The following is a 19,363-nucleotide window of genomic DNA, read 5'->3' on the forward strand; positions in this document are numbered from 1 at the left end:
TCAAAATCATATAAATCCCCCACCGCTATTCCATGTCGGGAATTTGAAAGAATGTCCCATTATTTTTTTTGTTCCTCCATCTCGCACGAATTTGTGTGCCGCGAAGGAAGGGATAAAGGGAGACAAAAGGGCTCAATCTGTATTCGTGGACATTGCATTTTGATGGCCATACTGAATCCCCGCAATGTGGGCACAAAGAAAACTCCGCGCGTCCTTTTTCTGGGCCGCCATGATGGGGATTCATCTTTGGCAATTACATCTTGTGTGTAGCCTGTTGGGGTTCAGATGGATGGGTGATTTGTATGAAAATGATGCCCATCACGACGGTGGGCTATGCGTGAGTTAGATGTCTTGTCAATGGGAGAGGAAGCGCAATTTAGTGCGGCACACTGACTGAACAATTAAGCGACCTATCCCAATCCAAGAAGTGTTTATAAATAATGCCCTGTGGAAGACACCGCGCGGAAGAGCCAAAATGTAAGAGGAGGAGAAAGAGATCGAGAGATCGGATTAACATACATCATCGTCTTGGAATAATTGGACGATGATGTTTCCAGCTCTTCTGATCTTGGTTACTTGGTCGACACAATCTTGTTGTGTGGAACAGGTGAGTCACAATGCGGAGTAATTGTCGTGTCTTTCAATTACTTCTCAAAAGACATTATTTTTGGAGGAAAATAAGGCAAACAGGGAGTCATTTATGCAGAACCTTCCCTCAGTGTGACTTCAGAGGAAGCCTGGATGGGGAGGAAGTTGCAGAAAAGCAGCAAAAGTTGAACATTTGTTTCCAATCGAGGGTGAGGCAGTATGCTGCATGCAAATGCGTAGATATGGGAATGTCTGGGAAGAAATATGGGCTTCCCTTCCTCCTGTGGGACCTCAATCTGCTCAACGTGATATCTTCGTGAATGCCAGAATCCACGCCAAGAGACGACGAAGGAGGAGAGAAAAGAAGAGACGCGCTAATGTTAAACACAGAAACGAAAAAATATTCGTGGTGAGGCGAATAAGTTTTTTTTCCGGGGCATTCGTACACTTGAGCGGCCTGTGTTGAATTTTGTGTGTAGAAAAATTTTTCTGTACACACCAAGAGGCTCCCTAAGGGCGTTGGCCCGTCTCCATTTTGGCCTTGGAACTGCATTTAACACACTGCATCGCCATCCCGAAAAAGAGCGAAGCGCGCAGCTCGCGGCCTATCCCTTTTTTTACCCAACAAACTCAACTCAAATGGATTTTTTTAATGTGAAGAGCACCCTTCTAGCCCCGCGAAGCCCTTCACCATGTGGCGGGGAAAGAAGCGTAAAAAAATTGATGAAAAATTAACCAGCAGTGTGGAGAGCGCTGAAATGAATTTTTTCGCGTGTATTTTTTGAAAAAAAAAAAGAGTGGCAAAGTGGGTGAAGGTTGATGAAGTATAATGAATATTTTTCAAACCAACAACACACTGTGAAGAGCTTTCAATCGCGCAATTTTTTTCGTGTCAACGCGAATATTTATTTGTCATTGAGATAAGTCCACGATAATCTTGCGAAATAGTATTTGGAATTTCCATTTACAAACGCATTTCACGTGGAAAATGTTTGAAATATGGAAATTTTGAATTGAGATTGAAGTTTGCTTTTTGAAGCTTTTTTTCCTTTAAATTAAAAAAAATGTATATTTGAAAGCTTTAGCTTTAGGTTTTGAAAGCTTTTTAATGTAACTGCCTTACTTTATGCTATATCTCTAAAGAAACTTCGCAGCAATGCAATTCTTATTGGGAAGTATAAATCATAACTTAAAACTAATATTAAATTCATTGAGCTTCCATGCCATTTAAGCTTTTCCCCACCTAAGGTTTTTCAATACAAAAGCTTGCAATTTGCTTTGGCAGCGAGAGGCCATCCAGGGACAAACCTTTCGCAGACCAAAATGTGTTTAGCAATGCCATACAATCACAGAATTATTCATTTATTCCAATAAATTGCCTTGCATCATCAATTTTCAACGATACCATCATCACAACACTGAAGATCTTTTTTTTATCAAAGACAAATTTGGAATTCACATTTTATCGGCATTTGACTTGAGTGCATTTCGGGTATCGGGGCGATGAGAAGGAAGTGGCAAAGAGGGTTCGTGAAGTTCAAGGGCAACGGGTTAAGCGACTGACTCGGTGGGATTATGCTGCACGGCGGAGATGTTGCCCAAAAATTCTTTCCGTTTTTTTTGTTAGTTTGGTTGGTGTCACACAAGAAAAAAAAGAGGCACGCTAAGAGAACAAGGAAGACATTGTGGATGGCGAACCGCCACAACCGACTTCTTGTTCTTCAATCAACCGTGGCAGCCACACAAGAGGATGTTTTTGATTGGCGATGAAAAGAAATCAGAAAAAGGGCCCCATCTCACACAGATTTCTGCCCACACACTTTTTCTTGGTCAGAAATGGTGCATTTTGAGAGAAAAATCACAGCTTAAAATCATTTTTGGTTGAGGGCTCTTTATTTGCCCACAACATACTCAAATTTTCATGAAAAATTCGAATTTAATTGTAAAATACATCAAATGTGGTTCTGACCAGGCGCCTCCATCTTCCTGACTTTTACTACAAGTCTTTAAAAATTAAAAATAATACAAAACAATGTTATTAAACAAAGAAAAGTACTAAAACAGAGCAGTTTCTCACCCCATGTTTGCTTAATCTCACAAAAATACTCTCATCAATTAATTGGCGTTTTTTTGAGTTGTTAAAAATCCATAAAAGCATCGTGTGATCTATTGACGTTTCGAGGGCCACCACACAAAGCATGCATATAGCATATGTTGCCACAATTTTAATCATCCCCTTTAGCTTGAAATGTGGCGAAATAAATAACAAGAGACTGCACGGAAACATCCCCCGATGAGACCCTGAGTTGCGAGGGAATAAATTTGATGTTTCCCTGCAACTTTTCGTGAGATTCGTGGGCCCTCGCTATGGCAGATAGGATCGCCAAGATAGCACCCCGGATCCCTCGGACGTAATTTGTGTGTGTGGTATTGTGTTGGATCAGCCAAAAAAGCGCGCCAAACACCCCTATAAATATTTTTTTTACCCCGGAGAAAAAAAAACTGCGGGTCGGACATGGAGGTGAATTTTATGGCCCTTGAGGGAAATTCGCTTGGAGTTTTTTTTCTCTCTGCCAATAAAAAACTCACAAGACAGCACAAAAACTACCCCCGAATAGTGAATTTCATGAAGTACTTCATCCCCCTATTGTGTGTGTTTTTTAGCTGTAGCCCGCGAGCACCTTTCATTACTATATCTTGCAATAATGGGTGAGGGTGGACATTTTTTACCCTGCTTAACTGCCCGAAATATTGCGTGCTAGTTTGTCATTTTGGCGCGCTCGCAACCTTTCGCGTTTCGCCATAAGCATTTGCGCGGGCAGTGCCAACCCCCTGTGTAGGGGTGGTGTGGAAAACCCCTCGGAAAGTCCACCAAGGGTGAGTCAGTGTCCTGGCTTGTTTTTGTCAATAAACCCAGCTTGCACGCCCCCTTCTCTCCCAAAATGTTTTTTTTTTGTTCACCGCCCAGACTACAAAAAATAAACATAAAAAGTCAAAGTATAAAAGAGAAATTTGCTCCAACAAGGGGTAAATTACTTTGGATGAAACTACAGAGTTTCCCCAATGTAATGTCTGTGTAAAAATTTTTAGAGAATTTTGTTATTTTCTGAATGATTTCTTTTATTTATTTAATTTTTTCTTCAGAAAACAAGCTTGAGTTAGAATTTAAAAAAAAACTTTGAAGTTTTCTTACGGTTCATCTATAAGTTAAGAAATATTTATGATATTAAATTGCTGCTAAGAAAAACTGAGAAAATACACTGCTTTCACAATGTTTTTAATAAATTTATTTTCAAGATTAAAAATGTTCTTAAAGAAAATTGATTTGTCTGGTAGATGAAATGATAATATATCTATATGAATATTCAACTGAACTCTTTTATCTTCCTTCATTTATTTATAATATTTTCCATAGATTTTGAAGGCAATAAAATTTTAATTTGATAAAATTGCTAAAGTTGATAGAAAAGGCAACAAAATCGCTTTGAAAGTTAACTCATGAATGCAAAATTGGTATATAGGGGACTTTGAATTCAAAGAACCCCTTGACCATCGCAACACCCTATTTGCCATTCTCATTCATTGCAAATTAATTCATAGTGAAGAACGTGATGGCAGCAGGAAAAAGGAGTATACTCTGCCCTGTGTTTAATGGACTCCGATGCACAAAATCATCCACAGACTGGCGCCTCTGGGAAAATTGCCCGTAAACAGTGTGAAAATGGTGGTTTTCGAGAATGCAGAATAGATGTCCTCACATTGCATATTCATGCACTCCATCGTCACGTAACTTGCGGGGAATTAATTGCATTTCCTGGGAAATTTCCTGGCACAACTTTTGCACACACACCCCCTCTATTCACGGTTCCATGCATAAAATATATATCGCCCTACGAGGGGGCATGCAATTGCCAATGAATATTGCACACGTACCCCTACTTCGTGCAAAATTGCACCACACTTGCGAAGCACAAAATTGCCCAAGATCACAGCAATAAAGTAATAATTCCCGCGAATTAACCCATAATTGTTTTAATGCGAATTTTGGTGCGATATTGCGACTCAATTGCCCTGCACGATACCCCCCCGTTCACATTTCCGCAATATGGAGTTGTGCTATAGTGGGCAGTGTGACGCTCTTGTGTGTGCTAAATTACTTCTGGAATATTTTATATGGGAGCTAAAGGGATGGTAAAGGGAATTTTGCTACGTCAACAGGTACGGTGATATATTCTGAGAACTCCCTTTGTTTAAAGGATAATCACTGGAATATATAACGTGATGTTTATAAAGTTTTTCATAACTGTCTATTTAATTTTAGTTTTAAATTTTTAATTCTTTTTCGTGTAGAAGTTCAGTCAATGCGTTATTCTAGATTCTAAAGGCACTGTTCAAATTTTTGGCAAATTTTCCATGTAAAAAATTAAAATTCAAGTTCGAATAAAAATGAATGCCCTCCTCTACTTATTCTTAATTTCTGTAAAAGAAATTAAGAAAATCAGCCAGAATTTTGAAATTTTAACAGTTCTAGGGGTTCTAACAAGGGGTGTTTATCTGGCGAATCTTTGGATATTTTAGGCGAATCTTCGCGAATCTTGACGAATCTTAGCGAATCATCCGAATCATGGCGAATAATCCGAATCTTTACAAATATTGGCGAATATTGGAAAATATTTACAAATATTTGCTAATTTTGATTAACATTCTTCATAATTAGTTAATGTCGGAATAACTGACTACCTCAGACCGCGTTCAAACTTCATATAAGTTATGTTTTAGGTGTTTTATGTGTTTTAGTCACTCCACATTACGAAAAAGTTGGAATGACATTTTTGTTCCACCCGGCGTACCGATGGTGATGGTTTAAACTTTGCTTTATAGCTCGAGAATGGTAAAAGATAGAGACTTCGGGTTTGAACTTTTCTATGGAAATGTGGGTGTAAAATTTCATTTTTTCGCATTTTCAATATCCAAGATGGCCGCCGTCCACCATTTTGAAATACCGTTAACCACTTCCCTTATTGCTAGAGGTCTGAAATTATAGTATGTTGTAGAGCTCAGTAAGACGTTTTCATCGATAATTTACACTTGACAATCGGTCAAGCCGTTTAGCAAATATGGCGGCCCAAAGCAAAAAGTGTTTTTTCGATATAACTCGAAAACGGCTTAACCGATTTTTACCAACTCAAGCTCAAATGAAAGGTTTCAAGAAGCCTTACAACTGTCTAGAACATTTAAAGTTCCAAAAACGGCCGCAAGAGGCGTTAAAAACAAAAACAAAAATTGCCTTACATTAAGGGGCAATATCCCCGAATCCCCATTAGGCAAATCTTTTAAATTTTGATATAATGTAGCCTGACTCAATATCTTTTACCATGCAAAAAATGAAAAAAATCTATGTCACCGTTTAGAAGATTTCGCCTTTTAAAAAATTCTTGTGAGTATTCTAAAAGTTCTGAATGAAGGCTATATCTCGAGTGTTTTTAAGTACAGTTTGGCCCCAAAGTTAGAAAATCGAATTTTCCGACGATTTGAGACCCTTTTACTAAAAAAAAGTTGTTCTTAACTTTAAATCAAGTTCAAAAAATTCAAACAAACACGTTTAGATACTTTAGGTACGTCTATAATACGCGAAATACTTAAAAGCTATAGTTTTTTTGCTTAAAAAGTGTTATTTTGTGCACCAAAAATATAGGCGAATCTACCGAATCTTAGCGAATCAGGCGAATCTTGGCGAATAATCCGAATCTTGGCGAATAATCCGAATCTTTCGCGAATCATCCGAATCTTTGGCGAATAATCCGAAGATCCGAAGATTTTCATTCAGATAAACACCCCTTGGGTTCTAAGCTCTAGATTAACCAAATAACTTAACTTCTACGAAAATTTATAGAAATTTTCCTTTGATTTTGAGAATTTCCCATCCGGTCCTTCATTTCGATCAACCGTGCGCCGTGCATTGATTGAAAAATGCATTCTCTCGGATTTTGTGTGACTGGGAAAGAACCTAGGAATGGGATTTTGAGTTAAGACAGGCCAGAGTCTCTTCACATTCGTGTCTCCCTCATTTTGAGCCACATTTTACCGCCAAATGCTACTCGAGAGAGCGATCTCTTTTTTGGATGTGCTGTGCAACCCAAAATACGGGGGAAGGTTAATGAACTACGCACTTTCCATAACTATTCCCTATCCCTGTCCCACTCCCACATCTCCCATAAGCGAAAGAAAAATGCATCTCTGGTGGCATTGATGCACGGGATGTTCATTTAATTCCCTTTGCTTTCCTTGCCAGAGTGAGAGTTTAGCTCTGGGGAAATGAGGAGTTTTGTTTAATTCAAAAAGAAAGAGATATGAGTGAGATTCGAGCCAATTGTGCGCGGGAGGAGGCGATCAATTTCTTCAAGACGCGTAGGCGAAGAAAAGGGAAAGGTTCGGTTGTTCGGGCTGTTCAATTCATTCATTACCATTCACAGCCATATACACCCAAAATGTCTCTACTGCATGCAACAAATTCTAAATCGCGCACGATTGAACGCGCTTTGTGATCCAGGAAGAGAGCGCGCAGAAAAGCAATGATGAAGCAGAAGCGTATGTTTAAATATTTAGACATTATGAGAAAAAACAGAAATTTCTCTATGTGGTGGATTTAAAAATATGCATTTCTACTCTTTTCTTTCCAGGTCCTCTCTAGCAGTCGTCATCTCCGTGGCTTTTTTTTCCTGATGATCTCGCGAGAATAAGAAGAAAAACGAGATCTCATCCGAAGAATGTTTACACACGCACAAAAATGGCGGTTGAGCGTCACACCAAAAAAGGCAGCCGAGGAAGGGTTGAAATGCAGTTTTTTATTGCGTCGTAAATTTCAAGAGAGTGTAGGTGACAATGATGGCTCACAGAGAGGGAGTTGAGTTGCCGAAAAACTCCCTCATATTGGGAAATAAATAATGAAAAGTATCGCTCTGAGGGGGGGGGGGGGAAACTTTTGGGGACAACGCCAAGGCTTGTAATTGAAGAATTTTGTCCTGAATTATTAATGTCTTAGAAGCCACCTACTTTCACTTTTCTTCACCGCAGAATAGAAAATCATGCGGAGGTTCTGTTTTCGGCGTCAGTGGGTGGCCAGGAGAACGCCCCATGTCCATCAGACATCTGCTAAATTGGACGAAACTTCGTATCAGTCGTCCACTTTGGGGTACAAAAAAAATTTGTGCTTTCCCACCCGATTCGAAGGGGTGGGTGAGGGTGTTTTGAAAAGGCCGAAACGCAACCACCAACCACCCCCTATTCTATGCTTGAATCCACGCTACTCATCCTCTTCCGCGAAAGCTCCAACGAAAGCTTTATGCTTCTGCTGTAAGCTTAATTTTTATTAATTTTTTCTTGCATGAGGTTGTTTTTGAATAAGTTTTATTGTCTTGAATTGTGGTATAAAAAGTCCTTTAAGTTTTTATTTGCTGAAATTCTAAAGTGAAAACAGAGATAAATTTTTTCTGCATAAGTGTCTTTACTGCTTAGGGGAGGGCGGGGCTAATAAAGTCACTTAAGGGCAAGGGTTTGGAAAAAGCCTAAAATATCATATTTCCTAGCTAGATAGAACAAAATGATCTGAGAAAGAGTTGTACGGCAGTAAATTTCCTAAAGAATTGAGCTACACAGAAAATAAAAGTTCGTAGCATTGTTCGTCAAATTTCGTGAAAGGTTCGTAACTCCAATGCTTTTACATGGGAAAATTCACCTCCAGGTTCGTATAATGGGGTTAACCTCCCTGGGAGTGAGACCCCATTTTACGAACCTGGAGGTGAATTTTCCCATATAAAAGCATTGGAGTTACGAACCTTTTACGAAATTTGACGAACAATGCTACGAACTTTTATTTTCTGTGTATGCATTTCACTTTATCTGTTTGGATAATATGATATATTGAGCTTTTTCTAAACCCTTAAGTGACTTTTTTAACCCCGGTCTCCCCTACACGTTTTCTTTTATGTTTTTATCTGAGTTTACCATAAAAACAATTATTTGTCAATATTTGCTCAAAAACGTTTGTAGCATTGAATTTACTGAATTTTCAAATTTTAACATTAATCCTTTACTTTGTTTGTACAATTACTCTCTTCCTAATTCAATATATAGCTCCCAATTTATAAAATCATCTTTTATCTTTTCATTACGTTCTACTCATTTAATTGAAAACTCTACCTTCAAACTACCTCCTGCGAGATTGGGTTGTAAAAAAAAATTGAAACACTGATCCATTTATGAGGCCGAATGTAGTGAAAATATTTGGAACAACAATAGAAAAAAATTCTCCTATTTTTTCACATCCAACATGCGTATGGGTTTTCCATAATGAATTAGATGGTCAGGTGGATTTTCTCTTCGGTGCGCCTCTGGTCAGCGTTTTTTTTCCCTGTCCACCCTCTCCACCCCCTCCTGCCTTTGGTCAGAGAGTGTCCAGTCCACCCAAGGCCCACTGGCTTACTTTCTCCTTGCCAATTCATTCAATATTCATGATAATTGCGTAGAATTTTTCATCATCCACGCGGAGAGGGAACTTTTTTTGGCCGCTTCTATTGTTCGCGTCCCATTATCGCGACTTGCGGTACGCGGGGTACGAGGAATTGATTGGAATTATGGGGTTTAGCGCGGGTGGTCATTCGCCCACACGGGGTGCTTTACCCGGGCCTTTTTACTAAGGGGTTGAGGGACAATTTTACCTTATTTTGTGTGGCCAAAAAAAAAGAGTGAAGGAGGGCATTTCGTCCGCATGTCCTCGATGTCTTTTTGTGCGTGGAATAAAATGGGATGGCTTATGATTATTTTATAAGCTATCGATTCATTGCCTTTCACGATTTTCACATTTTACTTTCCCAAAATGTAATTTTTTTGTCTGTAGGAAAAGCTCTTTTGGAAAAGCTTGGTGTTAACAGAAAAAAAAATTTAATCGCTTAGACTGAAATTGCAATGACATACTTTGGGGGCTTTTTATCGGTGGGTTTTTTTGTGCACTCACATAGTTAATCCGAGAACTTTTTTTTCCACAAATCAACACTCACAGTTCAAGGGGGTTTGACAATATACGCGAGCGAATGTATTTAATTTTTTGTTGATAAATTTATTTGATGAAAAGTAAAAGTTTAATTTAAAATTATTATTTCTGTAATTAATTCTGCAAAATAATCTTAAACTTATCTTGAAATTTTCACAATTTCTTCAAACTTCTTCGTGAAACTTTGTTTCATTCGCAAATAAAATTTTCTATGAGCTTCAACATAAAAATAATAGCAATGAGCATAAAGTTGGTGTGTCCTAAATACAACATGTTGCTTACGTGAGCTTTGCAGTTTATTATTTTATCGCACACACTTACAGTGTGTTTCGTTCTGAATTCAGCTCTTTGGAGGCAAATAAAAATGTCGCATAAAACGCAAATAAAGTGACATTGTTGTGGTCAATTTAGCGGAAAAGATTTCAGGAGAGAAGGGCACCCGCAAAGAGATGCTGAGAAAGGCAGCCAAAAGTCATGTATAAGTTATTTTTCATATATAGAAAGACGAAATAGAGGTGAATGAAATGCGCCCATTGATTTCGAAATGAAAGTCTTATCAGAGAGTATCAGAAATGCGTGCGCGCGGTATTTTTGCTGCCATGAGAATTTGGGACGAAGCAGGGAGTTGCTAAAGCTTTTGGGGGCTCATTATTCAAATTGGAAGGGACTGCAATCATAGTTGATTACAGGCAATTAATTAGTACCTAATTTCCAATTCACTTTAATTCCCTCAACTAATTCACTTAATTCTTCTGGCGGGGGCGTCGTACACATGGGCGGGGGGTGGTGGGTAATATATTGATGAAAGGTCCAATTAGACCTTGTAACAAGCATTCCAGGAAATTCTCGGAAGACATTATTCGCTAATATTCCAAAGCAATTTGCATGGGAGCTTTGCATTTTTAATGCTTTACAACGTCAGGAAAATTTTCGAGTTTGTAATATTTAAGTACCTACTTGTAAAAATAATCCATAGTGGGGTTGTTGGATTAATGTTAGTTCAAGATGACTTTTCAGACGTCTGTGTTTATATGTTGTTGAGCTATTGCATAAATAAAACACAGCACAGCAGAAAAGTGTATAAAAAGGGTTTTGGAACTCACTCAACAATATTTTCCCCAACAAAACTTTTCTCTAAATTTCAGTAAAATTTTCAGAAAATTAATTTCAAACATGAAAGTCTTTCAAAAATTAATGTGTGGGTGTGGTAATACTCTGGTTGCAATTAGCAATAGCAAATTTGTCCCATATTTGCCCCACGAATGTTTAGCACGACCGAGAATTGATGGAGTCAATAGACGCACATTGCGTAACGTCTTTCTCTCTTGAGCTTTCGCGTCCGCATCCATCAATTTGGCCATTTTGCTTGTTTTGTGCAGAGAAATCAGCGGACGAGGCGAATGTGGTTAAAATATGAAATTAATCTAACCCATTTTCTGGAGCGCCTTCTCGTGTGGTGTTGCAAAACACCCGAAATGTGCGCCAAATGGCTCCACAATCGCTAAATTGCTCATGTGGACACTCAAAATGGGCCACTCATTCCGCATCTTGAGCCACAATTTTGTATATACAACAATATACGCTAAATATACGTACAGGAGGTTGCTCTCTCACTGAGCACATAAACGGGATATTCATTGAGAAATTTTGTAGCTTTTGAAAATGAAGCTTTGTAGTTTTTGTAGTTTATTAGATTTTATGAAGATTTGTAAAATTGTAAAACTTGTCTAGAAAGCAGAAGAAATTTTCATTAAAGATTTCGTCTGTCTGCTGAAAAAACAAAAAATAGTTTTAGTTTTTTAAACTAAATGAACATAATTTTGTGATAAAGCTCATTAAACAAAAATCCTTCCATGAGAAAGTTTGAATTAAAATCCTTTCATTTCTTTAACAAATCAAACGTACAAAAACTTCCTCAATGCATACCCCTCTCTACTTGGGGCCCCAAAACTATATTTCAGAGAGAAAAAAAGAGAATTCAAAAACAGAAGTGCTATTGGGAAATGCTCGCAAATATTTGCGGCTGGCCCTGGGAGGCTCCTGTGGCCATTCTCTCGGTGCCACATCAGCATCTCTTGTATAGCGCCCTTTTTCTTGCGTACACGTGCGACCCACTTGAGAATGCGCGATGTGTGCATATTTATTGCACGTGGCGACGACCTCTCTGGGACATGCCTTGCGGAGAGTGCCTGTAAAGAAATAGCATTAATTTTTCTATTTGCTCGCCGTTTTTTCTCCGGTGCAGCCCACACATTCCTCTCGCTACGGCTCGCAGTGGCAGCCAATGTGCTGGGGAGTGAGTGGGTCTCTCTTGTGGAAATTCTGGGAGGCCATTGACACCGCATGGGCTCCGTGCCCGAATATACGCACAAAAATTGTAATAAGGCACACACCGTCGTGCACTTCGCTATCGCGAGACGCGTGTTTCGCAGCCTTATCTACGGTACGCAGAGGGGGCGCTGTGGAAATCCCAGAAAAGCCGCAAAATTTTCCACGCAGCCGAAAATGTATATGTAGAGGGGGGACCGCCGTTCAGCAAATTTATGTGAAATACTTCGCCATGTGGCGTGTTTTCGTGTGTGCTCAACTTCAAATTGAGACCACGCACAAATTCACTTCCAGAGCCGCTAAATTCTTCATTTACTTTCTGCCTATTTTCCCCACCGTTTTTCAGCAGCTCCCGCCTCTCATGGCAAATGCATCCAAAAATTGCCACGATGCGGAATCATCGGCCCACATTTCAGCTGATTGGCAATTTCCTGCTATTTTTTTCCACCAAATTCATCATCCTCATAAGAATTTTCGATGATTTATTGCAAATTAATTGAATTTTCTTCATTTCTCATCGTTAATTTCCGCTACTAATTCAAATTGTAACGGCTTTCAAAGGACGCCAAGCCGCCATTTTATTTTCAATTTGCATGTTATCAATTGAAAACATTTTCAACTGCACTTTGGGAAGAAAATCCTAATCAGAGAGTCATAAATTTCTGCTTTAAGAGAGATTTCTTTCTGCAGTGAAAAGCAAGAGGTCCGGAAATGGATTATCTCGACAAAAAAAAAAAACGTCCCCCATACCCGAAAGAATAAGCAATCAATCCTGCCAGTGTGTGCCCTTTGGTCTCTGCACCAATTAATTTTGGGGCCCCCGAAAAAGAACGCACTGCAGCTAATCTAACTTTCGGTGTCAAAGTGGACGGGAGGGAGTTTGTGAGAGTTTTGTATGCGGAGAGAGTTCAATATCCGCAGAATTGAGCTGCTATTTGGCGGACTCTGGGACCCCACACACCTCCCGTCGCCCCGCAGGAGCCACAAACATGCAGCGAAGGGCGATAACGATATTTGTTCAATGCGCAAAGCTGATGGAATATCATGGCATGGCGGATTAAAAAGTCGATCAAGTGGCGCAACAGTGTGTACTTCTTTTCAAGATATGCTCCCTCTTTTCTTACTTTCGCAGCACAGCATAATTTACCAATTAGCAGCCCCTCCTCGCTACAATATACGGTGTCTCCACCACGGAGCCCTGCAGGGCAAATTTATCGCCAGTCGAAATTAACTTCTCAATACGGCGGAAGATTAATGAACTTTGCACGCGGAGCCCCGAATTAATGTGCGCATTTGAGAATCGCGCCCATGTTTTTCGCGGTGGCAGCCATAAATTTTTGGCGACCGGTCGAAGGGCCCGCGGGCTTCGAAAGGTGTCGATTGGAAAATCACATTCCGCCACCGATTCTCAATTTTATTTTATTTACCATCAACAAAAAAATTCAGCAATCGAATGGCGAGTTCCGTGAATGGCTTTTACGCAATTCCCCTCTCCTCGACCTCGAGCCAATTTTCACCTGCAGTCGCTTTTTTTCTTGGACAACAACAAGCACAATTAGGTGCCCCCGCAGGCACCAAAAGGGCTTGGTATATAATATTTAAATGAAAGAACTTTTTTTTTAATCTTTGCAACCAAAAATTTGCAAAACATACAGCATTGGAGATGAAAAACAAACATAATAACTTTTTGAAATGTTGTTTTTGGTGGTGGTGTTGTGAAATGTTGGACATGCAATAAATTTTTTTTTGGCTTAAAATATTAGGTGAGTTTGAAAGAAAATATGATTAGTAAATTTGGGAAGATAAAAGTTCATTTCATTCGTTTTTCCTTCAATAAAATTTATTGTTGAAAAATACAATAGTATATAGAAGAGCGATGGAGGCGCCAGGTTGTTACCAGGCGGCTCCATCTTGAGCTTTCGTTTAATTTTCTTACACTTAAAGACGGACCCAATGAAAAAAAATATAATAAATCAGATATAAGAAATCTTTGAGAAGGCTTTCCTACTTCATAATTAAACGTTCAGACCACAAATTAAACAGATCATAGCGTACTAGAAGAAACCATAAAACCATAAACCCAAGGATTGCTTTAAAAGCACGATCCAGGAACCAGAAAATCTTATAATTCCTTTTAGCTCGTGGCAGATTTTCATCTTTTTGCTTCAGGAGGTATCTCCTTCCACCCATGCCTGCAATGTACGCATACTCTTTTTCATCAATTTTATCGTATAAATCAAATGCGAATGCTTCCTTATCTTCGGGCTTAACATCATTCATAAGATTGATTAAATTCTTATTAAGAAAATCCCATTCTCTGAACATAAAGTACGACAGAGAGACAGAAGCAAAATAAAATTTCCGCAAAATCTTCAGAGCAATGGGTTTCTTCTTCATTACTCTGAAGATCATATCGAAGAAGATTCCAGGGATTATTTGGAAGAAGAAAAAGAGGATTTTGTACAAGATGTAGTATGGAGTGATTGTGGCAGTGGGGTACCATATCATCTCATCGACGGGAATTTTTGATACCATACCGTAGAATTCATTGAAGATGGAACTAGTACTGAGACACTTCTCCTTGTTGCAAGCACAATTGTAGGTGGTTAGATTAGTGTTGAGGGCTAGGCTATGTTTCCAGGTGGCTACAAGAAGTGATCGAACGCACACATCAAGTGGTTGGCAGTTGGCATTTATCTTCAAGTTATTGTAGAAAACTCTACCAAGACCGGAAGATCCAATAGCAATTATTCCTGCGAGGCCATTGAAGTTATCCACCCAACCAGGATAAGGTTCCTTGACTGAAGGAGAAACTGAAATCCCCAGAAAGCTTCTTTAATTACCTAATTTTCAATATTTGCAAATAATTATTTTTTTTACTCATTGATGGACGAAAGATGATGATAGGCAGCTTCTCTGAATATTCTTTCATGATTTGCTCTGTTAGACCCTTTGTAAAGGTGTAGGTGTTTGGTTGGAAGTTCATGTATTTTTCCGAGAATGTGTCCAGTGTGTCTTCATCAAGATTCTCAGCTAGTTTAATGGCTTGACGCCAATCAGCCAATGGAGGATAAACTTCTTCCTCGATCACTTTATACGTAGGATTGCAGAATGTTGTAGAAATGTGAACTAGAATTTTGAGATTTTTTAGCTTCTCTGCAATGAGTACGAGCTCTCGGGCACTACGCGTGTTCGTTAAGATCGCATCATGAAGAGTCTCATCGAATCGTACAGTTGCTGCACTGTTTAGTATAACAGAGACATTCTCCATCTTCTTAAGATCTTCATCACTCAATCCTAATCGCAGGCTAATTAGATCCCCCGCAACTGGAAGCAATTTATCTAGGAGCTTCTCATCTTTCTCCTTGATACGATTGAAGATCTATTTTGGGGAAAACAGGTAAATGTCCTTAAGAACTTTCTTCCTTTGTTTTTTTTTTTGCTTCATTACCTGATCGTCTTTGAATTTCTTCATACGATCGTGGATTTCAACGCCTTTCTTGCACCGTATTAGTAGATAGATCCTATGGACGTCAGGACAGGAGTAGAGGATCTTCTCAATAATCGCTTTACCCAAGAATCCTGTGCCTCCAGTAATGAAAATTTCACGATCACGAAAAAATTCAGGAATCGTTGGCACTTGAGATGATTCCATAATTATTTCACTTTTTGCTCAGTTAAAACCACTAAAAGTAACAATTTATACGAACTTATAGAGATCTGTCTCACTACTGAACTAAGATCTGTGGTTAAAGGACAATTTATAGTTTCTCTCCAAATAGGTTTTGCCAATTAAATTATGACATTAAACTAATTTGTCTGCTTCTAAAGAACTTTAGTCCTCAAACGCAAAAAAACTAAAGCCATTTTATTAGAAAAAAAAGCAAACTAATTGCAGGCTAAAAATAAATTATTTCCTGATAGACGAAGAAAATTTTCTTATGGTGGTAAGTTTTTAATTTATTCTGCATAAGAAGTCATTTAAACGCCGAACCTAAATTCAGCTTTCTAATTCTGACAACCAGGCGCTTCCACTTGAGATTTTAGTATTAGTTTTAGTTTTTAGACTACCTGGCTATATTTAGGACAATCTCACACCTTAATCAGATTCAAGTTCATACTAGCATAATATGTGTCAACTACCAGGCGCCTCCATCTTTACCCATAGGATCTCAAGACAAGCATTGAGCTAACGCAGCAACAAAATGTTGAACTCTGTAATTGAATATGCAATGTTTGGAGAATTTGTCGTGAGCATCCATTGCCTAATTAGCTGTACATTTTTTAACAAGACATGTCCATATATTTTTTCAAGTAATGACTTTTTGGCAGCGCGACTGAAAAAAAATGTGAGTGGGTGTGACTTTCTCTGAATCCCCCAAAATGTACTTCTGTGGTGCGTCTGTGCGATTGAACAAACACAATTTCGTCGAATTTTCCACCAATAATCCCGCCGATTCCGCGGCTGCAGCGATAAGCGCGCCCCTCTTCGTGCCCCACCGCGATAGGGGGCCACGTTGTGCACATGCAGCCGCCGATGCCATTGACTCGCGCGCGCTAAAACAAATAAAGCCCCAGAGAGTTTCTTTTTATCTCGCCACCACACATGAAATGTTTGCGCTCATACTTTATGGAGGACTTTGCCTCTGGGGCGGACAGAGGGGGGAACCGAGACTCCCATAATGCTCGCTTTGGCTAAATGCGTGAGTTTTAGTGTATGTATTAAGCTTGGGGGGCTCAAAATGCATGTTGACTCGCACAAGGACACTGACCTCGAGGCAATTTTGTTCCTGTGGATGCACCCAAAAAGACGCCCCATGAAAAACCCCCTCCGCATGTACACTGAAGTGCAATAAATTCCCGGGCCGAGAGTAAATATTATGAAATTATCGCTCCTCCAGCTCTTGGGGCGAAGCCACAGTGAGGAGTCATGGATTGTGTGAAGCACAATTTTTTTTTTGGGTGGAATGAATCTTCATGGCGTGAGGTGTTTATTCTTGGAACAATCCTGCCCTTTGTTTCAATGATTTTCTGGGATTTTCTTGGTGGTGTAATTAAATGGGTGAGGATGGTACAGGTTCACGGCTTAATTTCCCGGAAAATTGCATCACAAAATGTAGATTTTTCCTCGAAGAAATCAATTTAATCGACAAGGAAAAGATTCAAGGAAATTCTAATCAAGATTGTGATCATTTTATTGGAAAATCATCTATATAGCACACGCCCCTCTCTCTCACACACAAGTTATCACCCAATGAATTTGGCTGACAAAGTGCATTGCATGAAATAATAAAATTATCTCTAGAGTGTGATCGTAAAAATTCAATTCATCTGCTCAAATGCAGACTTTTGTGGGGAAGTGAGTCAAGTCCATTCACCCGAATATTTTCCATTCAATTGACAATGGCGTATGCAAGCCCGCACTTTCAACCACAAATTGCCCTCAAGTGACTCACATGGGGACGCTGATCTTTTATAGCTCGAGAATTGCATACACAGCAAGAATATTATAATTGATAAAAATTCAACAAAAAAAAAAACAATTCTAAAAATAATTTTCTCTGTGCAATAAGAGGATTTTCCTCAAAGGAAAAAAACCGCAATGCACATTAAAAAATTTCCTCGAATCAATCGATTTTCCACCCACTTTGGACTTCCCCATCTATTTGCAATTAGGTGCCTTTCGTGCAATAAATTGCATAGGAATCGACCTCGCGAAGGATTTTTGCTGTAAACAGACCCACAATTTGTGTGGGAGCGATCGATCCTGGTGAAGGGTCCGCTGAAGGCACCTGTTGCACCCTTTGAGATTTCTCACGGCCTCCCACGAAGTCACGGGAAGCCACCAAACAAAGGAAAATTATGCCATATCTTTTGCAATGTATGTATTAAAATTATGTATACTATAAAGGGGTAAAAAAGTTCTTGAATATTTTTCAATTATTCTATTTAGTAGAGTTGCAATGATTCCAGATGAGAGATAAAGAGGTCTCAATGTAAGTGCTTCTGCACATAGATTGTTTTCTTTTATTTTTTTTTAATTCACGGGAAATTAATCTTTCAAGACAATTTAAAAGTCAGAGATGGCGAAAATTTCAAAGAAAAAGTTTTTGGGAGAAATTCGTTGTTAAGTTAGATAATAATCAATTAGTTCAAACGTTTCTTTGGGCGTCAAAAATTTTGCAGGCTTAAGTCTACGAAAAAATAAATTTCAAACGTTAAAAAGAAGAATGCCAATCAAAGAAATGTCAAACGTTAGAAACAAAGAGGACTGTCAAATCTTAAAGAAAAAACACGTAAAACTTCCATGAGGAAATATCAATTTATTTGCGCAATTTGTCAAAAGCCGCTAATTCGAATGAAAGGCTTGTTAGAGAAGAAAATTTTCCAGACTCCCAAAACTCTAAAATTTTATCTTTAATCTAGAAAATTCTTCAAAATCAACTCAACTTTTTATCGTAATTTTTTTTTCTCAGGAAATAATTGTAAAATACATTGTGCTGAATAAAAACTCCGCACATACCACAACGGAGGGTGCACAAAAGGGGTGGAATTTCCTCATTCCATCAGCTAGAGGAAATGTGTCATTAGGCATCAGATGGTGGTTTGCGATTCTATCCGATAGTGGGACACCATAAATTAATGTGGAATTTTTCTGCATTTTACTGTCCTTCGCCCTTCACGTTGGAAAAGCCCCTTTTCCCATATATTGTACGTCCTTCCGGTCAATTAAATGATGAGCTTTCTAAATTGATTGCCCCCAGAGTGGCGCTTTGGCGATTAATAATTCACGTTATACTCCAGATTCTTTTTTCTCGTCCTTTTTTTTCATCAGTGTAATTGCACACGAAGCTGCCATGCTTGCCAATTTTGCGCCACGCGCGCTCCAAATGGAATTGCGCACCATGAGTACACCCCATCCTCCCCTTTGATAGCCCATGGGGGTGCCTCAACCCCCGTTAGAGCTGGTGGTGAGGGGGTTGGCTTGATGGATTGCTATTAAAATTGGCGACTCGATGGCTCGCGTGGAAATTGGTCAGGTGGATGGAAAAATGCCACAACAATCGGAATAAATTGCCACCAAGAGAAACTCCCCCTGCCATGACCAAATGATAGTCCCGCGGTCAGTTGGTTTTGCACGCGAATTTCTCTATGTCAATTTGCCACACTGGGAATTCCAAACCACCAAGGGGCAAACAAATTGCACTAAAATAGCGACACACAGCAGGAGCTCCCAAGCAAAGGGAGGAAATTGCACGAGAAAATTCCTCCTGGGCCTTTCGTGCGAAGGAATAATAAAAATGGGAATATCCTGACTTTTGAGCGGAGATTTTGCACGTGAATTTCCCATTTTGCCACTCATTGCTGGGGAATTTGGGCAATTTCTTACTCGCAATT

General features: G+C 39.2%; 1 protein-coding gene across 1 annotated transcript; it reads right to left on the reverse strand.

The window, feature by feature from the left end:
- Positions 1–11,569: 11,569 nt before the first annotated feature.
- Positions 11,570–15,620, reverse strand: LOC129786892 (fatty acyl-CoA reductase wat-like). The gene is made up of 4 exons (XM_055822145.1): positions 15,417–15,620; positions 14,846–15,347; positions 14,366–14,778; positions 11,570–11,587 (listed from the first exon to the last, which is right to left on the reverse strand). The coding sequence occupies exons 1-4, from the start codon at positions 15,618–15,620 to the stop codon at positions 11,570–11,572; spliced, it is 1,137 nt and encodes a 378-aa protein (XP_055678120.1).
- Positions 15,621–19,363: the final 3,743 nt, after the last annotated feature.

This window comes from Lutzomyia longipalpis, chromosome 1, assembly GCF_024334085.1.
Source record: "Lutzomyia longipalpis isolate SR_M1_2022 chromosome 1, ASM2433408v1".
Lineage (NCBI taxonomy): Eukaryota > Metazoa > Arthropoda > Insecta > Diptera > Psychodidae > Lutzomyia > Lutzomyia longipalpis.